General features: G+C 41.8%; 1 protein-coding gene across 1 annotated transcript in view; it reads left to right on the top strand.

Moving 5' to 3' along the window:
- Window positions 1-18470, top strand: part of plcxd3 (phosphatidylinositol-specific phospholipase C, X domain containing 3) — a 43402-nt gene extending 24932 nt beyond the window's left edge. The window contains exons 2-3 of the mRNA XM_073819488.1: window positions 9723-10431; window positions 16974-18470. Coding sequence (XP_073675589.1) covers window positions 9723-10431; window positions 16974-17130 — 866 coding nt within the window. The 3' untranslated portion in view covers window positions 17131-18470. The remainder of the gene's footprint in view (window positions 1-9722; window positions 10432-16973) is intronic.
- The last annotated feature ends 773 nt before the right edge of the window (window positions 18471-19243 follow it).

Here is a 19243-nt window from a genome sequence, read left to right as displayed (position 1 = left end):
TTAAAATAAAAAAAATCTTTATTTTTTACCCAGCCCTAGTAACTATAGTAATCTCGTTTACTTTCAGTTTTGCACAACGTCTTAAAGAGAAAAGACAGGTTGCTATTAATTAATTAAAAAAATGCAATAAAAGAGGATTTCTGAGAAAATGCGTTAAAATAGAAATATATAGTGCTGTGAATTTTCATATAAACTGATTTACAGTTACGCTCACATCATAGCTCCCTTCACAGTCTCTGATTCAATGAGACATACATGGAAATTGTGTTAGTGGAGACTTTCCTCCGTTTTCCCGTACCAGAAGGCATTACCTATGTCAAGGAGGGAAATGAGACATATACGGTTACTCATTAATCTGAATTTGACACAGGAGGTAACAGCAACAAAATCTGTATATTTCCAGGCCAATCTGTTTAATGAACATTTGTTAGATATATGACACACGTTATTGTCATAATAGAGACAGATTGTCCTTACACTGAGAAAACAGTAGCAAATCTCTGCGGGTTGTAATTCTTTCTTTCTTTCTTTCTTTCTTACTTTCTGTTTTCTTCTCTTTCTTCTCTTGGCTTGTTAAAAGCAGCATCTAATGCTTCCATCATTTCGACTGGTTTTGTTGTTGTGGTGATTGCTGAGCCGGAGATGTCTTTGCCGAGCAGACAGCTGTTTGCCTAATGGCCCTTTCCCATGGTGAATGTTGATGGCTACAGTGCTGCCTTCAGATGAAGAGCTGCATTGTTTATTCATCAAAAATAATATTCGGAGCGTCTCTCTAACACGCACCGGTTATAGACTGCTTAATGCTTTCATTTAATTACATTAGCAATGCATCTATTTAAATAGTTGTTTTGATTTTTGGAGATCAAACATAGCACCTGGCTTTGCTCTGTATTTACATTGAAAGCGTGCTTGTGAACTCCATGTTATTATCCTGTAGGCCCTGGCAACGCTTTTCCTCCTGCTTCAGTCTGGATGCAAGTGTTGGCTATTGCATTATGCCATTATTCCATTTAACTGTTACAACAGCCATTATATGTATTCTTAGGTTCCTGCTGTACAAAAGTACTGCAGATTGTCAGGCTGTATTAGATTTGAGTATTTTTCAGAGCAAGTCACCTTAAAATCTTTGTTCTCATTATTTTTAGAGCAGATGACCCTGTCCCAAATGGCACATTTGATGTGCACTTGTAGTGTTGTGCGTGTCTATGGAGTCCACGAGATCACAAAGCAGGGCTGTTTAATAACTTTACCAGCAAAGAGCCAAAACTAAATATTTTCGGGATATGCCAGCCAGAATATTTTGTCTATAAAAAACTACACTTTACAATAAGGTGTCATTTGTTAACATTAGTAATTGTAATAACTAACACGAACAAATAATGAAAAACATACATTTATTACAGTTCTTATTAATCTTTAGTTGTCGTCCATTGTTAGGTAATGTTCGTTCACAGTGCATTAACTAATGGTAACAAACACAAATTGTGATTTTTAAAGCATTAGTAAATGCTGAAATTTACGAAGTGTTGTTCATTCTTAGTTCATGTTAACTAATGTAGGTAACTAATGTTAACTAATGAACCTTATCGTAAAGTATTACCCAGTTGTTCCCTATATCATCTGTTTTTTATTACATGAATTAAATATCAGTTCTGGGTTGCAAAAGGGTGGAAATTTTTCTGCCCGTTTGAAACCTATAAATACTATTTATAGTTTTCATTTTTAATGAAAAAATGAAAATAGTTTTCATTTTAAATGAAAAAATACTTAGTCAAAATATAGTTGAATATGACATTAAACTAAATTACTTACCATTGATCCACTAAATAATTCTGTATTGTTAAATATATATATATATATATATATAGTACACTACCAATACATTTATCAAAAGAATTTGGGGTCAATAAGAATTTTTAAAAATGTTTCTGTCTTATGGTCACCAAGGCCTCATTAATAAAAAAATACAGTACAACCAGTAATATTGTGAAATATCTTTACAATATAAAATAACTGTTCTATTAGACTAGAGATGCTCCGATCAGCATTTTTGGGGCCGATCACCGATTACCGATCACCAAGATCATGATCTGCCGATTGCCGATCACTGCCGATCACAGAATGGCAGGGGAATGGGAATCTTTGATCTATGATCTAGCAGAGTTTGCACCATTTGTAGAAATGAAACTAACTCTAAATTAACTATATTGAAAAAAAAAAACTCTAGAAATAGGCTACAGTCAAGATCTTGAAGAACCACAAAGTTAGGGTTGGAGACGATAGTATCGTGTATCGACAATAGTTAGAGATATCACCAGTTGCTGATGCCTTCCCTGCTGAAAAAAACAGCATATGCTGCTTAGGTATGTTTTGCTGCTGGGATGCTGGTTTAAGCTGGTTTATGCTGGTCATGTTGCTGGTCAAGGACCAGCATTAACCAGCCAAAGAACCAGCATGAACCAGCAAAGGACCAGCTAAAACCAGCATCCCAGCACCAAAACATACCTAAGCAGCATATGCTGTTTTTTTCACCAGGGTTTGACGATAGCAAGACGATTATTATTATTATCCGTCAAAAAGGCGCCTAACTTTAGCTATGCAGTGCAGAGAGTCGGTTCTAGGATGCTTCAGAAACTTGTCGTGATATAAACACACGCATAGAGTGGCCACGTCGCCTTAACGCGCCGCATGGAAGAGATTTATTTATATTAAAGTGCACCTCGCACTAGACTAGGCTATGTTCTTTGATATTGTAAATGTTCTTTGCTTGTTATTTGTAGCTGCTTTTTAAGATGATGTAAGGATTATATTATCCAGCATTGCAGTCATTAGGATAAAGGTAGTAAAATGTGGTTTAGGCTGAATTAAATATGATATATCAGAATCCGTCTGTTTATAGGAAACAAACATTCACCTCAGTAACATCTATGCGTTCATTAGAATTACGATGCGATAAAATGGCGCTAAACATACGCACGTGAATTACACGCGCACCGTTTCTGCTCATTCTATATGAACTGAACTACAACATGAACTGATGACAACAATCAGACATACAGCGGTAACATTATTGCAATATGACGGGTATAGAAAGATACATTCATTTACATTCAAGCACGCACATTCACCACTCAGAATGAAACGTACTCGGTTACTTTCGTAACCTCGGTTCCCTGAGATACGGGAACGAGTACTGCGTCTGAAAGACGCTTATGGGAAAAGCTCCTTTTCTCCTGAGACTGAAGCATTTCAATAACGCAGTGTAACTGCACGGCCATTGGTTCGTGCAGTGTTAAAGAAACGAACCAATGGCTCGGCAGCGGAGATGCACAAACCTATGGCGATGATTCGCGCCCGATCGCGCCAAAAGGGGCGGAGCATCTGGCTATATAAGCGAGCATTTCGCCATAGGGAACTCAGGTACTTCGACTGAAGCGACGACTGAGTCGTGCAGCTACCTAGCACGGCCAGCAACGCAGTACTCATTCCCGTATCTCAGGGAACCGAGGTTACGAAAGTAACCGAGTACGTTCCCTTTCGATACTTTCACTCGTACTGCGTCTGAAAGACGCTTATGGGGAACCAGTACAATCCCGCCGTTGCTAAGGTAGAGGAACGACTAACATGACCCTAGCACTAAAGGGCTAATAAGGGCCAATTTGTTCGATCAGATAGCCTGATAAACATCCGTTCCAAGGAATGAGTACACTTGGAGCTCCACAGAGGCCAAGATGCACTATATATAACATACTGGTAACAACATACCACTATGTGGAAAGGACCCGAGTCTGTAAGACTGGAACGTCCAAGTTATAGAATCTAGCAAATGTGGACGGTGAGGCCCAGCCTGCCGCCGCACAAATTTCTGCAATGGAAACCCCACTAGACCACGCCCAAGACGAGGCGATGCCCCTAGTCGAATGGGCCCTTACTCCCATGGGACATTGTAGGCCCAAAGAGGAGTAAGCCAGCGTGATGGCTTCCACAATCCATCTGGATAATCTCTGTTTTGTGACCGAACACCCCTTGGTGCGGCCACCAAAACATACAAACAGCTGTTCTGATTGCCTAAAAGGGGCAGAACGCTCTATATAACATCTCAGAGCCCTGACAGGGCAGAGAGGGTTAAATCCCTGGTCTTGCTCCGTAGGAGGAAGAGCCAAAAGGGAAATAATCTGGTCTCTAAAGGGTGTAGAGAGACTTTTGGGAACATACCCACGCCTTGGCTTCAGGATGACCTTGGAGTCATTTGGCCCGAATTCCAAGCAAACGGGGCTCACAGAGAGCGCCTGTAAATCACCCATGCGTTTGACTGATGCTAATGCCAATAGCAGGGCAGTCTTCAACGTCAGGGGGCGAAGGCCTATGGACTGAAGCGGTTCGAAGGGAGGGCTTTTCAGGGCCCTCAATACTGTGGGTAAGTCCCAAGACGGAACCGTGACGGGGCGAGGGGGATTAAGCCGCCTTGACCCCTTTAAAAAACGAACGACCAAGTCGTTTCTTCCCACAGATTGACCGTTTACCAGGTCATGGAATACCGCTATAGCTGCAACATAGACCTTGAGCGTAGAAGGGGATCTCCCCTTATCCAACAGCTCTTGCAAGAAGGACAATATCACAGATATGTCACATAAAATTGGGTCCGTACCGCGGGTGGAACACCAGGCGGAAAAGACAGACCACTTGAGATCGTAGAGCCGCCTCGTAGAGGGTGCTCTAGCTTGTGAAATAGTACTCAAAACCGACTCAGGGAGACTTAAAGGCTCCCGTCTAGAGCCCAAACGTGCAGCGCCCACAATTCCGGTTGGGGGTGCCATATCGTTCTGTTCGCCTGTGTTAAGAGATCTCGTCTCAGTGGCACGGCCCATGGTGCTCTTGAGAGCAGCCTGGGAAGATCTGGAAACCAATGCTGGTTCTGCCAGAATGGAGCCACTAACAGGACTTTGAGTTTCTGTTCCCGCACTCGCCTGATGACTTGTGGCAGCAGAGCGATAGGAGGGAATGCGTATAACAGGAGATTGGGCCATTCTTGGGTCAATGCGTCCTGTTCCTTCGAAAAATAAATTGGGCAGTGATGATTGCCTTTTGAGGCGAAAAGATCTACTCGCGCCTTGCCAAAGACAGCCCATATTTGCTGAACCGTGTGAGGGTGAAGCGTCCATTCGTCTGAGGAGACGTTGCTCCGAGACAACATGTCTGCTCCCTGGTTCAGTTTGCCTGGCACATGCGTCGCTCTTAGAGAGCGGAAGTGCAGCTGAGCCCATTTCAGGAGACGTTCTACCATCGTAAATAGACGTCTCGACGAGAGGCCCCCTTGGTGATTTATGAAGGACACCACTGTCATGCTGTCCGAACGGACTAAGACATGGTGACCTTTCAGTGCAGGTAGAAGGGTGTGAAGGCCTAAACATACTGCTAGCATTTCCAAGCAGTTGATGTGAAGGCGACTCTCCGCTTTCGACCATAGGCCGAAAGCAGGCTGGCCGTCGCACAGCGCCCCCCAACCTAAGTTGGAGGCGTCTGTCGAGACCGCTTTCCTTCTGACCACCAAGTCCAGGGGAACGCCCTGTTCCATCCATTGAGCGCACCTCCAAGGAGCCAGGGCTGCTATACAGGCCCGATCTACCTTGATGCGCTGGCGTCCCAAACGCCACGCTTGAGGAGGAACCTTTGGTTTCAACCAGAACTGCAGGGGGCGCATTTGAAGCAGACCCAACTGAAGTACTGGAGATGCTGAGGCCATAAGGCCGAGCATCTTCTGAAAAATCTTGAGTGGACGAAGGGCTCCTATTTTGAAGGAAGCCGCGAGCCTGCGAATGGCTTGGGCTCTCTGCGGCGCAACTGCTGCCTTCATTTGACGTGAGTCGAAAACTGCTCCCAGGAACGCAATGCGTTGGCTGGGAGACAGCACGCTCTTGGCAAAATTGACCTTGAGTCCTAGGCACTCTAAGTGGCTGAGGATTAAGGCTCTGTGGTGTGTTAGCTCGTTCTCTGACTGGGCTAGGATGAGCCAGTCGTCCAGATAGTTCAGGACGCGGATTCCCATCTGTCTCAGAGGGGAAAGTGCTGCGTCCATGCACTTTGTAAACGTGCGAGGGGCTAACGACAGTCCGAACGGAAGGACTGTATATTGATATGCCACTCCCTCGAAGGCGAATCTCAAGAATTGCCTGTGATGGGGGGCGATCTGAATGTGGAAGTATGCATCCTTCAGATCCAGTGAACAAAACCAGTCCCCTTTGCGTATCTGCGAGAGGATCTGTTTTAGTGTAAGCATTCTGAACGGCCGTCTCATGAGGGCGCGATTCAGCTGTCTGAGGTCGAGGATGGGACGTAGGCCGCCATCCTTCTTTGGAACGAGGAAGTAACGGCTGTAAAAACCTGACTCGCTCTGTGTTGGGGGGACCGTTTCCACGGCGCCCTTGGCCAACAGATTCTTTACCTCTAATCGCAAGACGTCTGCGTCTTTGCTGCGAACTGAGGTGGTGATCACACCATGAAAGCGAGGAGGTCTTCGAGCGAACTGGAGTACATAGCCTCGTTCTATTATACCCAAAACACATTTTGACACTCCGGGGATGGCTTGCCATGCCGCGGATCGTGTCGCTAGGGGCTGCAATGGTTCGCACAGCTGTATGCTGTCTGAAAGCATTGGAAGAGGAAATTTGCTCTTTTCTTGAAAATGTTTGTTTTTTATTTTTCCCGCTATCACAGCGGTTTGCTGTAAGGGCGCTGATACAAAGGGCCCGTGAGTTACAGCTACATTGTTTACAAACATGAGTTCCCTTACACTCGGAACAGAACGGAGTGTAGAAGGGTTCAAAAGAGGCACTTTGGGGGCTGGTCCGGCTGCTGCGAGACTTGGCCCCTCCCTCTTCCTGCTGTTGAGATCAGGAAGACGCTGGCGGCGCCTGGTCCAACACCACTCTTGGCCGAGGTCCCTGGCGCTTGGGGAAGGGAAAACGCTTGGCTGGGCGTGAACGTGGACGGAGCTCCGTCTGAGTAGCTGGTTGCGCAGCTGGGGGCGTGGCTTTTGCAGGCTGCTGAGTCGGCGCCGGCTTGGGGCGACTAGGAGCCGTTGCGGAGCTTGAGCGTTTTGGCAGAAAGTGTCGCATGGCTTGGGACGATTTCTGCGCTGCAGTGAAGCGCTCCGCGAAGCCCTCGACAGCTGGGCCGAACAGGCCGGTCGGCGAAATGGGGGAGTCAAGGAAGGCGACCTTATCCGCGTCCTTGATCTCCGTAAGATTAAGCCATAAGTGGCGCTCCAGCACCACCAAACTGGCCATCGATCGCCCGATTGCCTGAGCCGTCATCTTTGTGGCGCGTAACGCCAGATCCGTAGCGCTGCGTATTTCTCTGAGCGGAGAATCATCCAGGCCCAACTCGTCCAGCCCGCGGAGGAGTTTTGCTTGGTACACCTGGAGTACCGCCATTGAGTGAAGCGCCGAAGCTGCCTGTCCGGCAGACGAATACGCTCGTCCAGCGAGGGTAGAGGTCGTCCTGCACGGCTTAGACGGGTGTGACGCCCTAGCCTTCCAGCCGATAGCGGTGGGCGGGCAAAGGTGCGCAGCAACTGACTCGTCCAGCGGGGGCAGCTTCTCGTAGCCCTTTTCCTCAGCGCCATCGACCGTGGTGAGGGCAGCAGAAGAGGAAGTATGAAGGCGGGCGGAGTATGGAGCACGCCAGGACTTAGAGATTTCGTCGTGGACTTCGGGGAAGAATGGTGAAGCTCGCTGACGAGGGGCCTGGCGGCGCCCCGGCAGGAACCATTCATCCAGCCGGCTCCTAGATGGCTCCTCGGGGGGAGACCATTGAAGATCCAGCTCCTCGACAGCTTTAGATAGGACGCGGAACAGTTCGGCGTCCATACCGGCGCTGGTGGCGCTGGATTGCGCAGACGGCAAGGGGGCGGGGTCATGGGAAGAGCTCGACAACTCCTCTGCGTCAGATGCGGCCAATGACATGCTGTCATCCTCGCATTCACTTCCTCCGAAGGAGACCAGATCGCTCGCAGCCGCAGAGGGACGCTGGTCAGGATGCAGGAAGAGAACTGGCGATTCCTCTCCATGTGGTGAAGGCGAGGCACGCGGGGTCTGAGCCGGCGTGAGCTCGCCTGTCACCGCGCTCTTAGCTCTCCTGCCCCGCTGCTTCTTCCTAGCAGGCTCTTGCGAGGAAGTAAGCGGGAGGGCGTGAGAAGCGGCGTCGCTCTCTGAAAAGAAAGCTAGCCGCGAGCGGAGGGAAGTGAGACTCATATTCCCGCAATGGGAACATTCCGTCTCATTGAGCGCAGCCTCAGCGTGGGCGTGACCCAGGCACGAGACGCACTCAGCGTGAGTGTCAGCGGCGTGCAGAGGGGCTCTGCACGAGCGACAAAAACGCCGTGGCATTTGAAACAACGCCGTAGAAATTTGCTCTTAATTTGCTCTTTCAGATGTTCGCCGGATAGCAGCAGGGAATCAGCTCCGGAGCGTCAATCCGCCGAGCAGTGAGGATCCGCTGCGAGGCTCGTCAACCGCGAAGAAGAGGCTTGCTTGAGCGAAGTCTGCGTAGTCAGTCTCTGCGAAGATCAGAAGTCGTCGCTGAAGAAGAAGGATCTGAGTTCCCTATGGCGAAATGCTCGCTTATATAGCCAGATGCTCCGCCCCTTTTGGCGCGATCGGGCGCGAATCATCGCCATAGGTTTGTGCATCTCCGCTGCCGAGCCATTGGTTCGTTTCTTTAACACTGCACGAACCAATGGCCGTGCAGTTACACTGCGTTATTGAAATGCTTCAGTCTCAGGAGAAAAGGAGCTTTTCCCATAAGCGTCTTTCAGACGCAGTACGAGTGAAAGTATCGAAAGGGAACCGAAAGTATACTTTAACTTCCCCGGCAAAACTACAGTCAGCGCTCTGTACACGCACAACTTAGTCATATGCCCAATAACAAGACTACCCTTACAAAACTAATAAAGAATGTAGTACTCATGTTGCATGTTGCCACTGGTAAGCTCCGCTCTGCTGTTGTTTACCTAGGCGCCGTGCATGCACTTGTGAAAAAGTCCCGCGAGTAATTTACGTCAAGTGATCGGCTTTTTTGATCGGCGCTTTTGGGGTTCGCCGATCAAGCTATTTTTAGCCAATATCGCCGATCATGATCGGTTGCCGATCAATCGGAGCATCACTATATTAGACTATATTTCAAAATCTAATACATTCCTGTGATGCAAAGCTGAATTTTCTGCATTCATCACTCCAGCCTTCAGAGTCACTTCAGACATCATTTTAATAAGCTGACTTGCTGCTCAAGAAACATTTATCAGTGTTTGAAACCATGATACATTTTTTCAGGTTTCTTTGATGAATAGAAAGTTCAGAAGAACAGCATTTATTTAAAATGGAATCTTTTGTGACATTATAAATGTCTTTGCTATCACCTTTGACTTATTTAATGCATCCTTGCTGAATAAAACTATTAATTTCTTTCAGCGTTCGTATGGTAGTGTAGGTATATTACATTATATTATATTATATTTTTAATGTGGCCTTTCCTCTATAGCAAAGGGAATGTTGCCTCTATAATTCCACAAAGACTGGTGATTTTTGTATTATACATGAGATAACTATTCAGCTCCCTTTGGAATGTTTTATATGAGCCAGAAAATTGCATTTGTTCAGTCAGTCGTCATCATTTTTATGTTCTCTCTTAATGAATATCACTAACTCAGAAATCTTCTCATCCAGGTTCCCACGACTCCTTCAGTTTTTACATCGACGAAGCCTCACCAGTTGGGCCGGAGCAGCCTGAGACAGTGCAGAACTTTGTCTCGGTGTTTGGCACAGTGGCCAAGAAGCTGATGAGGAAGTGGTTGGCAACACAGACCATGAACTTCAACAGCCAGCTGGAGGCAGGCATCCGCTTCTTTGACCTCCGCATATCCACCAAACCCAGAGACCCCGACAACGAGCTCTACTTTGCACACGGCCTGTTCAGCGCCACCGTACGCGAAGGCCTGGAGCAGATCAGCACCTTCCTGGCCTCCCATGCTCGCGAGGTCGTGTTCCTGGATTTCAATCACTTCTACGGCGTACAGAACCTGCATCACGAGAAGCTTGTCCAGATGCTGCGCACCATCTTCGGGGACCGACTCTGTCCGGTAGTGTTTGCTGAAGAGGTAAGCCTGAAGTACCTCTGGGAGAAGGAGTATCAGGTGCTGGTCTTCTATCACAATCCCATGGCTCTGGAGGTTCCTTTCCTGTGGCCTGGTCAGATGATGCCCTCTCCTTGGGCCAATACCACAGATCCTGAGAAGCTCATTCAGTTTCTTCAAGCCTCGGTAAAAGATCGGAGACGTAAGGGCACCTTTTTTGTGTCCCAAGTGGTTCTCACTCCCAAAGCGAGCACCGTCATGAAGGGTGTCACCAGCGGCCTAAGGGAGACCATCACAGAGAGGTAAGCTATTGTATGTTACAAAATCTGTTCTGTGAAATGTGTAGCATCTAAGAACATGTTGACTCATTAGATCTCACTCTCTGTTATCTTCAAATCAGCGCCAGGCAGATTTTTTTACAGTCCCATTTTAATCTCATTACAGTTATTAGCCGTTGCTCAGAGTCTCTTGGGCCTCACTGATCAGGATTTGTCAGGCTTGCTTAGAAACATGAAACTCTTGGCAGAAAGCATTTCGAAATGGCTCTGGACGACAGAACGACATATTCAGTGCATTAATTCAAGAGTGCACCAATATTCTGCTCATTCAAATGTCTGAAAGGGGGTCTTTCTGCTTCCCGCATGGAATACATTGGCATCTGCGGCTGTCAAAGGATGATCTTCTGTTATTCTTTCTCGCCTGTCAGCAGGCATGATATATAGTGTGCCACTGGGCATGCAGCTAAGCACAGCCATAATAACTAGGCATTGGAATTGTAAAGGAATTTAATTAGATTCCTCTCAGTGATTCTGGCTTCTTAAAGGAATGATTCTTTTAGTATTTCTGAGGAAGAAATTTTTGGAAAATATGCTTTTTTTTCCAGCTGATTAGATAATAAATATTTGTAAAACAGTTCCTGCAAAAGATGTTCTAGACGTTTAAATGACTCTTCAGTCTTATGACTAGAAAATTTGTGTTAAGCAATCATAAACTGCCTTTGTTTTTTATTTTGTACCATTCTCTGAGGTCCACTTATAATTTTATCAAAATTTTTACAAAAACCATAATAATAGGCCTGTTTTGACCCCCCTTAGCAGAATGCTCCATTTGAATAGGCGTGACGGATGGTAGACACAGAAGTAAACACCCACTGCTATGATTGGCTAATAGTTGTGTATGTTTGACAGCCTACATCCTTCACATATGGACGGTGCTGTGATCTAGGTTAAAAATGCATACAGTGCCTTGCGAAATTATTCATACCCCTTCATTTTTTTCACATTTTGTTATGTTGCTGCCTTATGTAAAACTACTTTAAATTACTTTTTTCCCACATCAATCTACACTCCCTACTCCATAATGGCAAAGCAAAAAATAGGTTTTGAACATTTGTTTACATTTATTAAAAATAAAAAACTGAAAAGATCCCGCTGCATAAGTATTCGTACCCTTTTCTGGGACACTCGAAATTTAGCTCAGGAGCATTCATATTGCTTCTAGATGTTACTACACTTTGAGTGGAGTTAAACTGTGGCAAATTCATTTGAATGAGTATGATTTAGAAAGGCACACACCTCTCAGAAAAGGTCTAACAGCTGAAATTGCATATCAGAGCAAAAACCAAAAAGTTCCGAAAAAAATCTGCTGCATTGAAGGTTCACAGAAGCATGTAGCCTCCATTATCCATAATGGAAGACGACTGGAACAACTAGGACTCTAGAAAATGTCTGCCAGCCCCCATCCAAGCTGACAGAGCTTGAGAGGTGAAAAGGTGAGGCAAAGAATGGCAGATAATTGCCAAATGCAGATGTGCAAAGCTTGAGTTAAGGGTATGAATACTTATGCAATGTACTTATTTCAGTGTTTTATTTTCAATAAATTTGTAAAATTTACACTCCATACACCATAATAATATTATAAAAATGAATGAATACTTATGCAATGGGATCTTTTCAGTTTTTTATTTTTAATAAATTTGCACAAATGTTCAAAACCTATTTTTTGCTTTGCCATGGAGTAGGCAGTGTAGATTGATGGAAAAAAGTAATTTAAAGTAGTTTAACATAAGGCAGCAACATAACAAAATATGAAAAAAATTAAGGGGTATGAATAATTTCGCAAGGCACTGTAATACTCAAACATCAAACAATCTGTAATAACAGACAAAGCAATAGTGACCACAAAATGAAAACATTTACTCACATTTGTGTTGCGACATAGCTGATGGATTCAACATAGTCTACACAGCATCGTCTTTTAGTTTCAATCTTTCAGAATATCCTGCATCGAATTGTGCCTTGTTTGTAAACGGTTTGTAAATCTGTGATAAAATGAAGCGAACAAAAGACTAATTTCTCACTGACACTGAAGTTCATCCACTCTTTCCTAATGTTGGGATCAGACGGAAGGCAATGCAAAGACTGTTTTTCCACAACTTGGCAACTAATTTTTGCATAGACCTGCGTTTGCCTTTCTTGTTATTTACTTACTGCATGCGAATCAGTGGGCAGGGCTAAACAAGAAGTGATGTAGAAGCAAGCGTTGATCTTCTTCAATGTTTAGTCACACTATTACATCATAAAGTGGCATATTAATCAACCTGCTGTTTTTCTGGATTGGCTTCAATTTAAGCTGTTTTTATAGACCAGTTCGGGGTTTGCAAACAGTGATGATGTTTTTCTGTGGTCACAGCCTACCTGGTGGTAGAAAATAGCTGTTTCCATCCAAAGACGCAAATTTAACTTGTGCGCAAAACTGGAATATGACAGAAAACATTTGCAAATAAACCACTGTTTCCATCCAGTGAGTCAAAGAGAACAAATTCATCACTTCCTGATAAACTGGCACTAAATTCTGAGATTTTCAATTTTTTCTCCTCAGCTCAGAATGAGTTTATATCCATCTTTTTTTCCTCAGAATTGACAAGCTTGCTATTGTTGAGGTAAACTTGCATTTGCTGCAAAAGAAATCTGAATTGTGAGATAAAATAGGTAAATGTAATGTAAATTGTTATAGTTTTAAATAGTACTTCATGCTGTAACTGTAGGGATAATACAATATGTCCCCTATGAACTGCATATGTGATTATGTAAACCTATTGTTTTAATCAAATTTATGCTTTAAAAGTATTCATAGAAGATTTCATCCATCCATCCTACCATTCAACAGTTTGGGATCAGTACGATCTTTTAGTGTTTTTGAAAGAATTCTCTCACCAAAACATTATTGCAGTTTGAAATAACCGTTTTCTATTTTAATATATTTGAAAATGAAATTTTCCTCCATGAATTTTCAGCAGCACATAACTTCAGTCTTAAGTGTCTCATGACCCTTCAGAAATCATTCTGTTATGCTGATTTGCTGCTCAAGAATCATTTCTTCTTATTATCAGGGTTGAATTATCACTGCTGCTTGATATTTTAGTAGATTCATTCTTTTTAGGATTCTTTGATGAATAGAAAGTTCAAAAGAACAGCATTTATTTGGAATAAAAAATGTTTTATAACATTATACACTTATTTACTGTAATTTCAGTCAAATGACTGTGTCCTTGCTGAATACAAGTATGAATTCCTTTCAAAAATCTTTCTGACCTCAAACTATTAAACAGTTGATTGTTGCTGGTAGCCATGAATAGTCAAGAGAAGAATTTGTGTAATTCTATTAACAGAAGCTAGCATTGTTTGGTCATGGTATTTAAAATAGTGGAACTATATCTGAACTGTACCTTATGATTCCACCTTCATGCTATCCACATACGTAGCTGATTCCCCCTGGGCATTTGGTGAGGAGCAACACATTATTTCTGCTTAGTGTAACTGGAACATTAGCTAAAGGGCAGAGCTGACACCGACGTTAGTAATCCTGCGTGCTGGAAGACTCATTCAGAATTCTCATCTCAGCATGTAGCAACATCTTAAGCATCAAATCTTTATTTTCTAAGGAAAATGCATACATTTAAGTTCATTTTATCCATGCCAAAGCCAATGTGATTGTTTGGTCAAATGTGTCATTATTCTGTGCATCAACTGTGCTGATGGCAAATTAATTATAGATGAGGGGAGAGGTGGGGCACAGAGAGTAAAATGATACGGCCTCTGCCAGCACACTGCAATCTGACAAGCATGGCGTCTTATTAGCTGATAAAGCCTTCTAGCCCTTGCATCATCTAGGAGTGAGCAGCAGAGCATGAGATAACTCCTGAGTCATAGCCCTCACAGGAATGATTCTGTGTCTGCCGATGTGACCCCACTTCAGGTGCATCACCACCTGCAGATCCTTTAAAGACAGACACAGCAAACAATGCATGTGAGATTTGTACCAAAATCTAGAGAGCTGTCTGTCTAGACAGTATCCTAATCACACAGGTTAATATTGCTTCCTACAAACACTATGAAAGCCAATTTCTGCCATATAAAACATAGCTTTGGGGAACAAGTGTGACATACTAGGGAGCCCCACACATGACATGCAGGGGAAAAAGTAAATTGTGTGCACAATTTTCAATTCGTATCCTTGGTTACTAAATTGTGCACACGGTTTACTAATTAATTTCCTCGTTTTATTTAAGTCGTCCGCTCGATAACATTGTTTTTTTTTTTAAATTGTATTCTGCATTCTCATAAACCTGTTGCTGCTGTTATTTAGCGCACAGTTTACTTACAACAAGGGAACAAATTAGTCAATTGTGAAAACAATTAAAAACAAAAAAACCTAAAATTAAATAATTATATATTATAAATACAATTTTAAATAATTATCATTGGAAATTTTTTATTTGAAAATTATAATTATGACTTTGAATTATGTCATAATTGCGACTTTTATCTCTAAATAATTTTGAGGTACACTACCAGTCAAAAGTTTTTGACCTGTAAGATTTTTAATGTTTTAGCATTAAAAAAGCCTGCATTTATTTGGTCCAAAGTACAGCAAAAACAGTAAAATGTTGAAATATTTTAATTACTTAAAATAACTAATTTCTATTTAAATATATTCATAAAATGTAATTTAAAAATTATTTTAAAGCTGAATTTTTTGCATCATTATTCCAGTCACATGATCTTTTAGAAATCATTTTAATATTTTGATTTGCTGTTAAAAAAAACATTTATTTTTATTATTATGTTGAAAGTAGAATTTTTTTCAGGTTTTTTTCTGAAGAAAAGAAAGTTCAGAAGAACAGCATTTATCTGAAATAGAAGTCTTTGTAACATTATTAATGTCTTTATCATCACTTTTGAACAATTTAAAGCATCCTTGCCAAATAAAAGTACACCTATTTTGTTGATATTTTTAAAAATACAGATAATAATAATAATAAAAATGTTTCTTAAACAGCAAATCAGCTTATTAGAATAATTTCTGAAGGATCATGTGACACTGAAGACTGGAGTGATGATGCTGAAAATTTAGTTTTGATCCTAGGAATAAATTACATTTTTAAAATATATTCAAATAGAAAGCAGTTATTTTAAATAGTAAAACTATTTAACAATATTACTGCTTTTGCTTACCCTGGAAATCCAGAGGTCTCGCGAGAGCACAATTTGAATTGTCTCTGCAAGACACTCTGGCATCGAGCAATGATGCAGGTTACTGCATTACGTAAGCAGTTCTGGGAACCAATCAAATCGGTGTATCTGATGTAGGCGGGCCAGAGGCGAGCTAAACTGATGACGACAGCGCTGCGACGTCCGGAATCATTTAGTAAACATTGAAAGCTGGCTACAGATGAACACCAGTTGTTTGAAACGGCTTTGGCCGCTACAATGAACGAGTTAGACTTGGCTTTTCATATAAAAGAGGAACAGAAAACCGCGCTCGAATCATTCCTTTGCAAGAAGGACGTTTTTGCTGTTTTGCCGACTGGATACGGCAAGAGTTTGAACTATCAGTTAGCTCCGCTGGTAGCTAAGCGTATGGGGCTGTATTGTTGTGGTTGGTCGTGGCGTTATCCAATCGCGTGCAGTGAGAGTTTCAAATGCATGCTTGGTGTCGCCCCTCGAGTTAGGCCCTTTTCAAGTTTTCATTGCTCGATGCTAGACCCTTAATCTTAATAGATTAGGGTCTGGATTTTTTCCAGGCTATCTTTTGCTGTATTTTAGATCAAATAAATGCAGGCTTGATGAGCAGAAGAGATTTCTTTAAAAAATATTTAAAAATCTTACTGTTCAAAAACTTTTGACTGGTAGTCATAGTTTTTCTCATAATTATGACTTAGTATCTTATAGTTTTGTTATATTGACTTGTAAGTTATTTGACTTGTATTAAGAATAATGACTTGTAAGTTATAATTATGATTTATCAAAGGATTGATTGTTTTTCTATGTAAAAAAACATCAAAGTAATTAAATACAACTTGAAGGTAAAACAAAAAGTTAAAACTATTAGACAAAAAGTCATGTCATAATTGACTTTTTGTGGAAAATTGATGTTTAATTTCATAATTTTGTCTTTTAACATCATAATTTAAATTTTTATCCCATAATTGCCTTATATTCTAATTTTGACTTATAAATGATTTACATTAAAATTCATGTAAAAATAGTTAATTTATAAAAGTAATTTAAAACTAATTAAAGACTATCAAAATGTACATATCTATGCATGTGGAGCACTATTTATATGGCATACAGTGTTGCAGCTTACATTCCAAATTGGTCACTTGTAAAGTTACAGGAAAGTCAGAAAAAGGCAGCTGCCTATGTCGGCAGCAAACAGCGAGGCAGCTCACTATATTTTGAAACTGAGCTCATTTGTTCGCTGCTGTTCGGTTTGGGAACAAATACCCTAATCCCCTTGGATTGAAACTGACTGTATATATATGTGTGTGTTTTCTCAGGGCTCTTCCTGGCATGATGCAGTGGATCCGCTCACAGCGACCTGGGGAAAGCGGAATAAACATCATCACGGCCGATTTTGTGGAGCTGGGGGAATTTATCAGCGCTGTTATCACCCTCAACTACTACCTGGATGATGAGGAAGAGAACGCCACCTGAACCACCAAATGTCCTACATCGCTTGTGGTATCAATTACTTGCTCCCTCTCTCTTTGCCATATTTTTGTTTTATTGATTTTTATTTATTTTTTGGATCATAGAGCTCTGTTTCGTGACATTTTAGGGCTAATGAAAACCATGGTAGTAGAGACCAGACACGGTCAGGTGAAATAATTTCAGGTTTTATCTGAGAATGAATGGGGGCAGATGGTGATTTCATTTCTTTCTGGGAAAAAAAAAAGGTGACTGGCCTTTTCCCACGTTTTCTGCTTCCGATCTGTTGGACTAGTAGTTACTGATCCACATGCTCGAAATCTTGATAAGTTCCCCAATTCTGCTTCTGATCAAAGTAACAGTAACATTAACTAATTTCATGGGAATAAATATCGTTTGTACAGTGAATGTGATGCTGAATCTATAGTAGGTTTATTTCTAGTGGTCATAGTAACTTGTATGATTGTCGAGTTGTAAATACTTGTAAACCTGTTGAATTGTAACTTTGCTCACTATTTGTCATGCCCGAACATTCGTCAAGAGTCGAGGTTCCCTTCGGGAACCTTGGTCTGGTCTTACAATGTTGAAGAAGTGAACTATTAGATGTTTGTATTCACAACCAAAAACTGCAATTGTATGTAACAGCATTTTTGCCTTTCTGCCATTATCAACACTAATAAGTGAGGCTTTGTATCTACATTTTTGTAGTCGTCTTTTACTTTATCCGACAGGTTCTTTTATATATCCATGAACAACATACATATTTATTGCATTTGCACTGCTATGACTGTGGACTGTTAAAGAGTGGCCACTGAAGTTGCAGAAAACCCCCACATACAATCGATTACTCAATAATGCACAATTTGCATTCAACTGTAAACACCCCTACATAAACAAACAAGCAAGAGACTCACTTAACGGGTGTGAAGAGACTTATTATAACACCATTTTCTAATTAGCCAGACTAATTGGGTAAATGGCCATGCTAATGTTTTAATCACACTGATGCCAAGTAATTGAATTTGTTCAATATATGACATTATGAAACAATGTCCCACATTGCTGCCTTCTGCCTTTTACAGTCAGGAGGCACTGGAAAACCAACTCAGAAAGTTTGCAGCATTGTTTGTTCATTGAAGTGTTTCAATCATGTTAATTCATGTGACAATCCCATGGCCAACCTGGAGCATGGACTTGTGTGAATGAATTAATCATGCCTTTGTACAGTATAAAATTGCATGTAGTTGTCTAGGTCGATAAATTGTACGTAAACTTTCTATGGGTATATGTCCTAATCTAACATTTCTGACAAAACTGGTGTACAATAAATGTAAATACTGCATATATACCACATAGTGAGTTTTTTATTACTATTTAAAAAGCAAAACAAAGCTCTTACGGGTTTGGAACAACATGAAGATGAGTAATTAATGACTGAATTTTCATTATTAAGTGAACTATCCCTTTAAGGGTTAGGTTTAGAGGTAGACCTCAGTTTTTTTTTTCTCAAAGTCTTACATTTTCAATTCAAATCTGCCAAAATGTCAAACAGTAGTGCCTTTTAATGAGATCAGGTGGTTATCTCTACAAATAAATGTACAATCATAACTGATAATGCCAGTTAAATACAGTTAAATTGCATGTGTTGAAATTCTTGCTCCAGGTCTTCTATGATATCCTCCACCAAATAAGCCACGACTATTGAAATCTATTGAAATGCAGATGAGAAGCTAATTTGAATAAATAACGATGGAAAAAGTAACGTTTGCAGAGATGCGCAGTTTGCCAGTTCTCTCACTCTCTCTGTGATGCCGAGAGCAGAGTCCGTGGCCTCATTACATGCTTTCTCAATTACAGCTATTCATTGCTGGCAGAGGTCCGCTCAGCTTGTTTTGACAATGGCACTATGCAGCTGTGAAAAAGCTCTCTTTCACTTATTGGGAGCACTATGTGCTCTCTTTTCTGATTGTGAGCTTATTAGTAGAAGCTGTTAGTCTGCTGATTGTATTTTTCAAACTGCAACGAAGAAGTGTTGCTGTAACTGTGATTCTCTAAATTAGAGCACAGCAGATAGACCAACTCTGCTGTTTTGTGGTATGCAATTGACCTTTTGAAGAGA

This window comes from Garra rufa, chromosome 15 (genome assembly GCF_049309525.1).
Source record: "Garra rufa chromosome 15, GarRuf1.0, whole genome shotgun sequence".
Classification (NCBI taxonomy): domain Eukaryota; kingdom Metazoa; phylum Chordata; class Actinopteri; order Cypriniformes; family Cyprinidae; genus Garra; species Garra rufa.
This window is presented reverse-complemented; position numbering and strand designations above follow the sequence as displayed.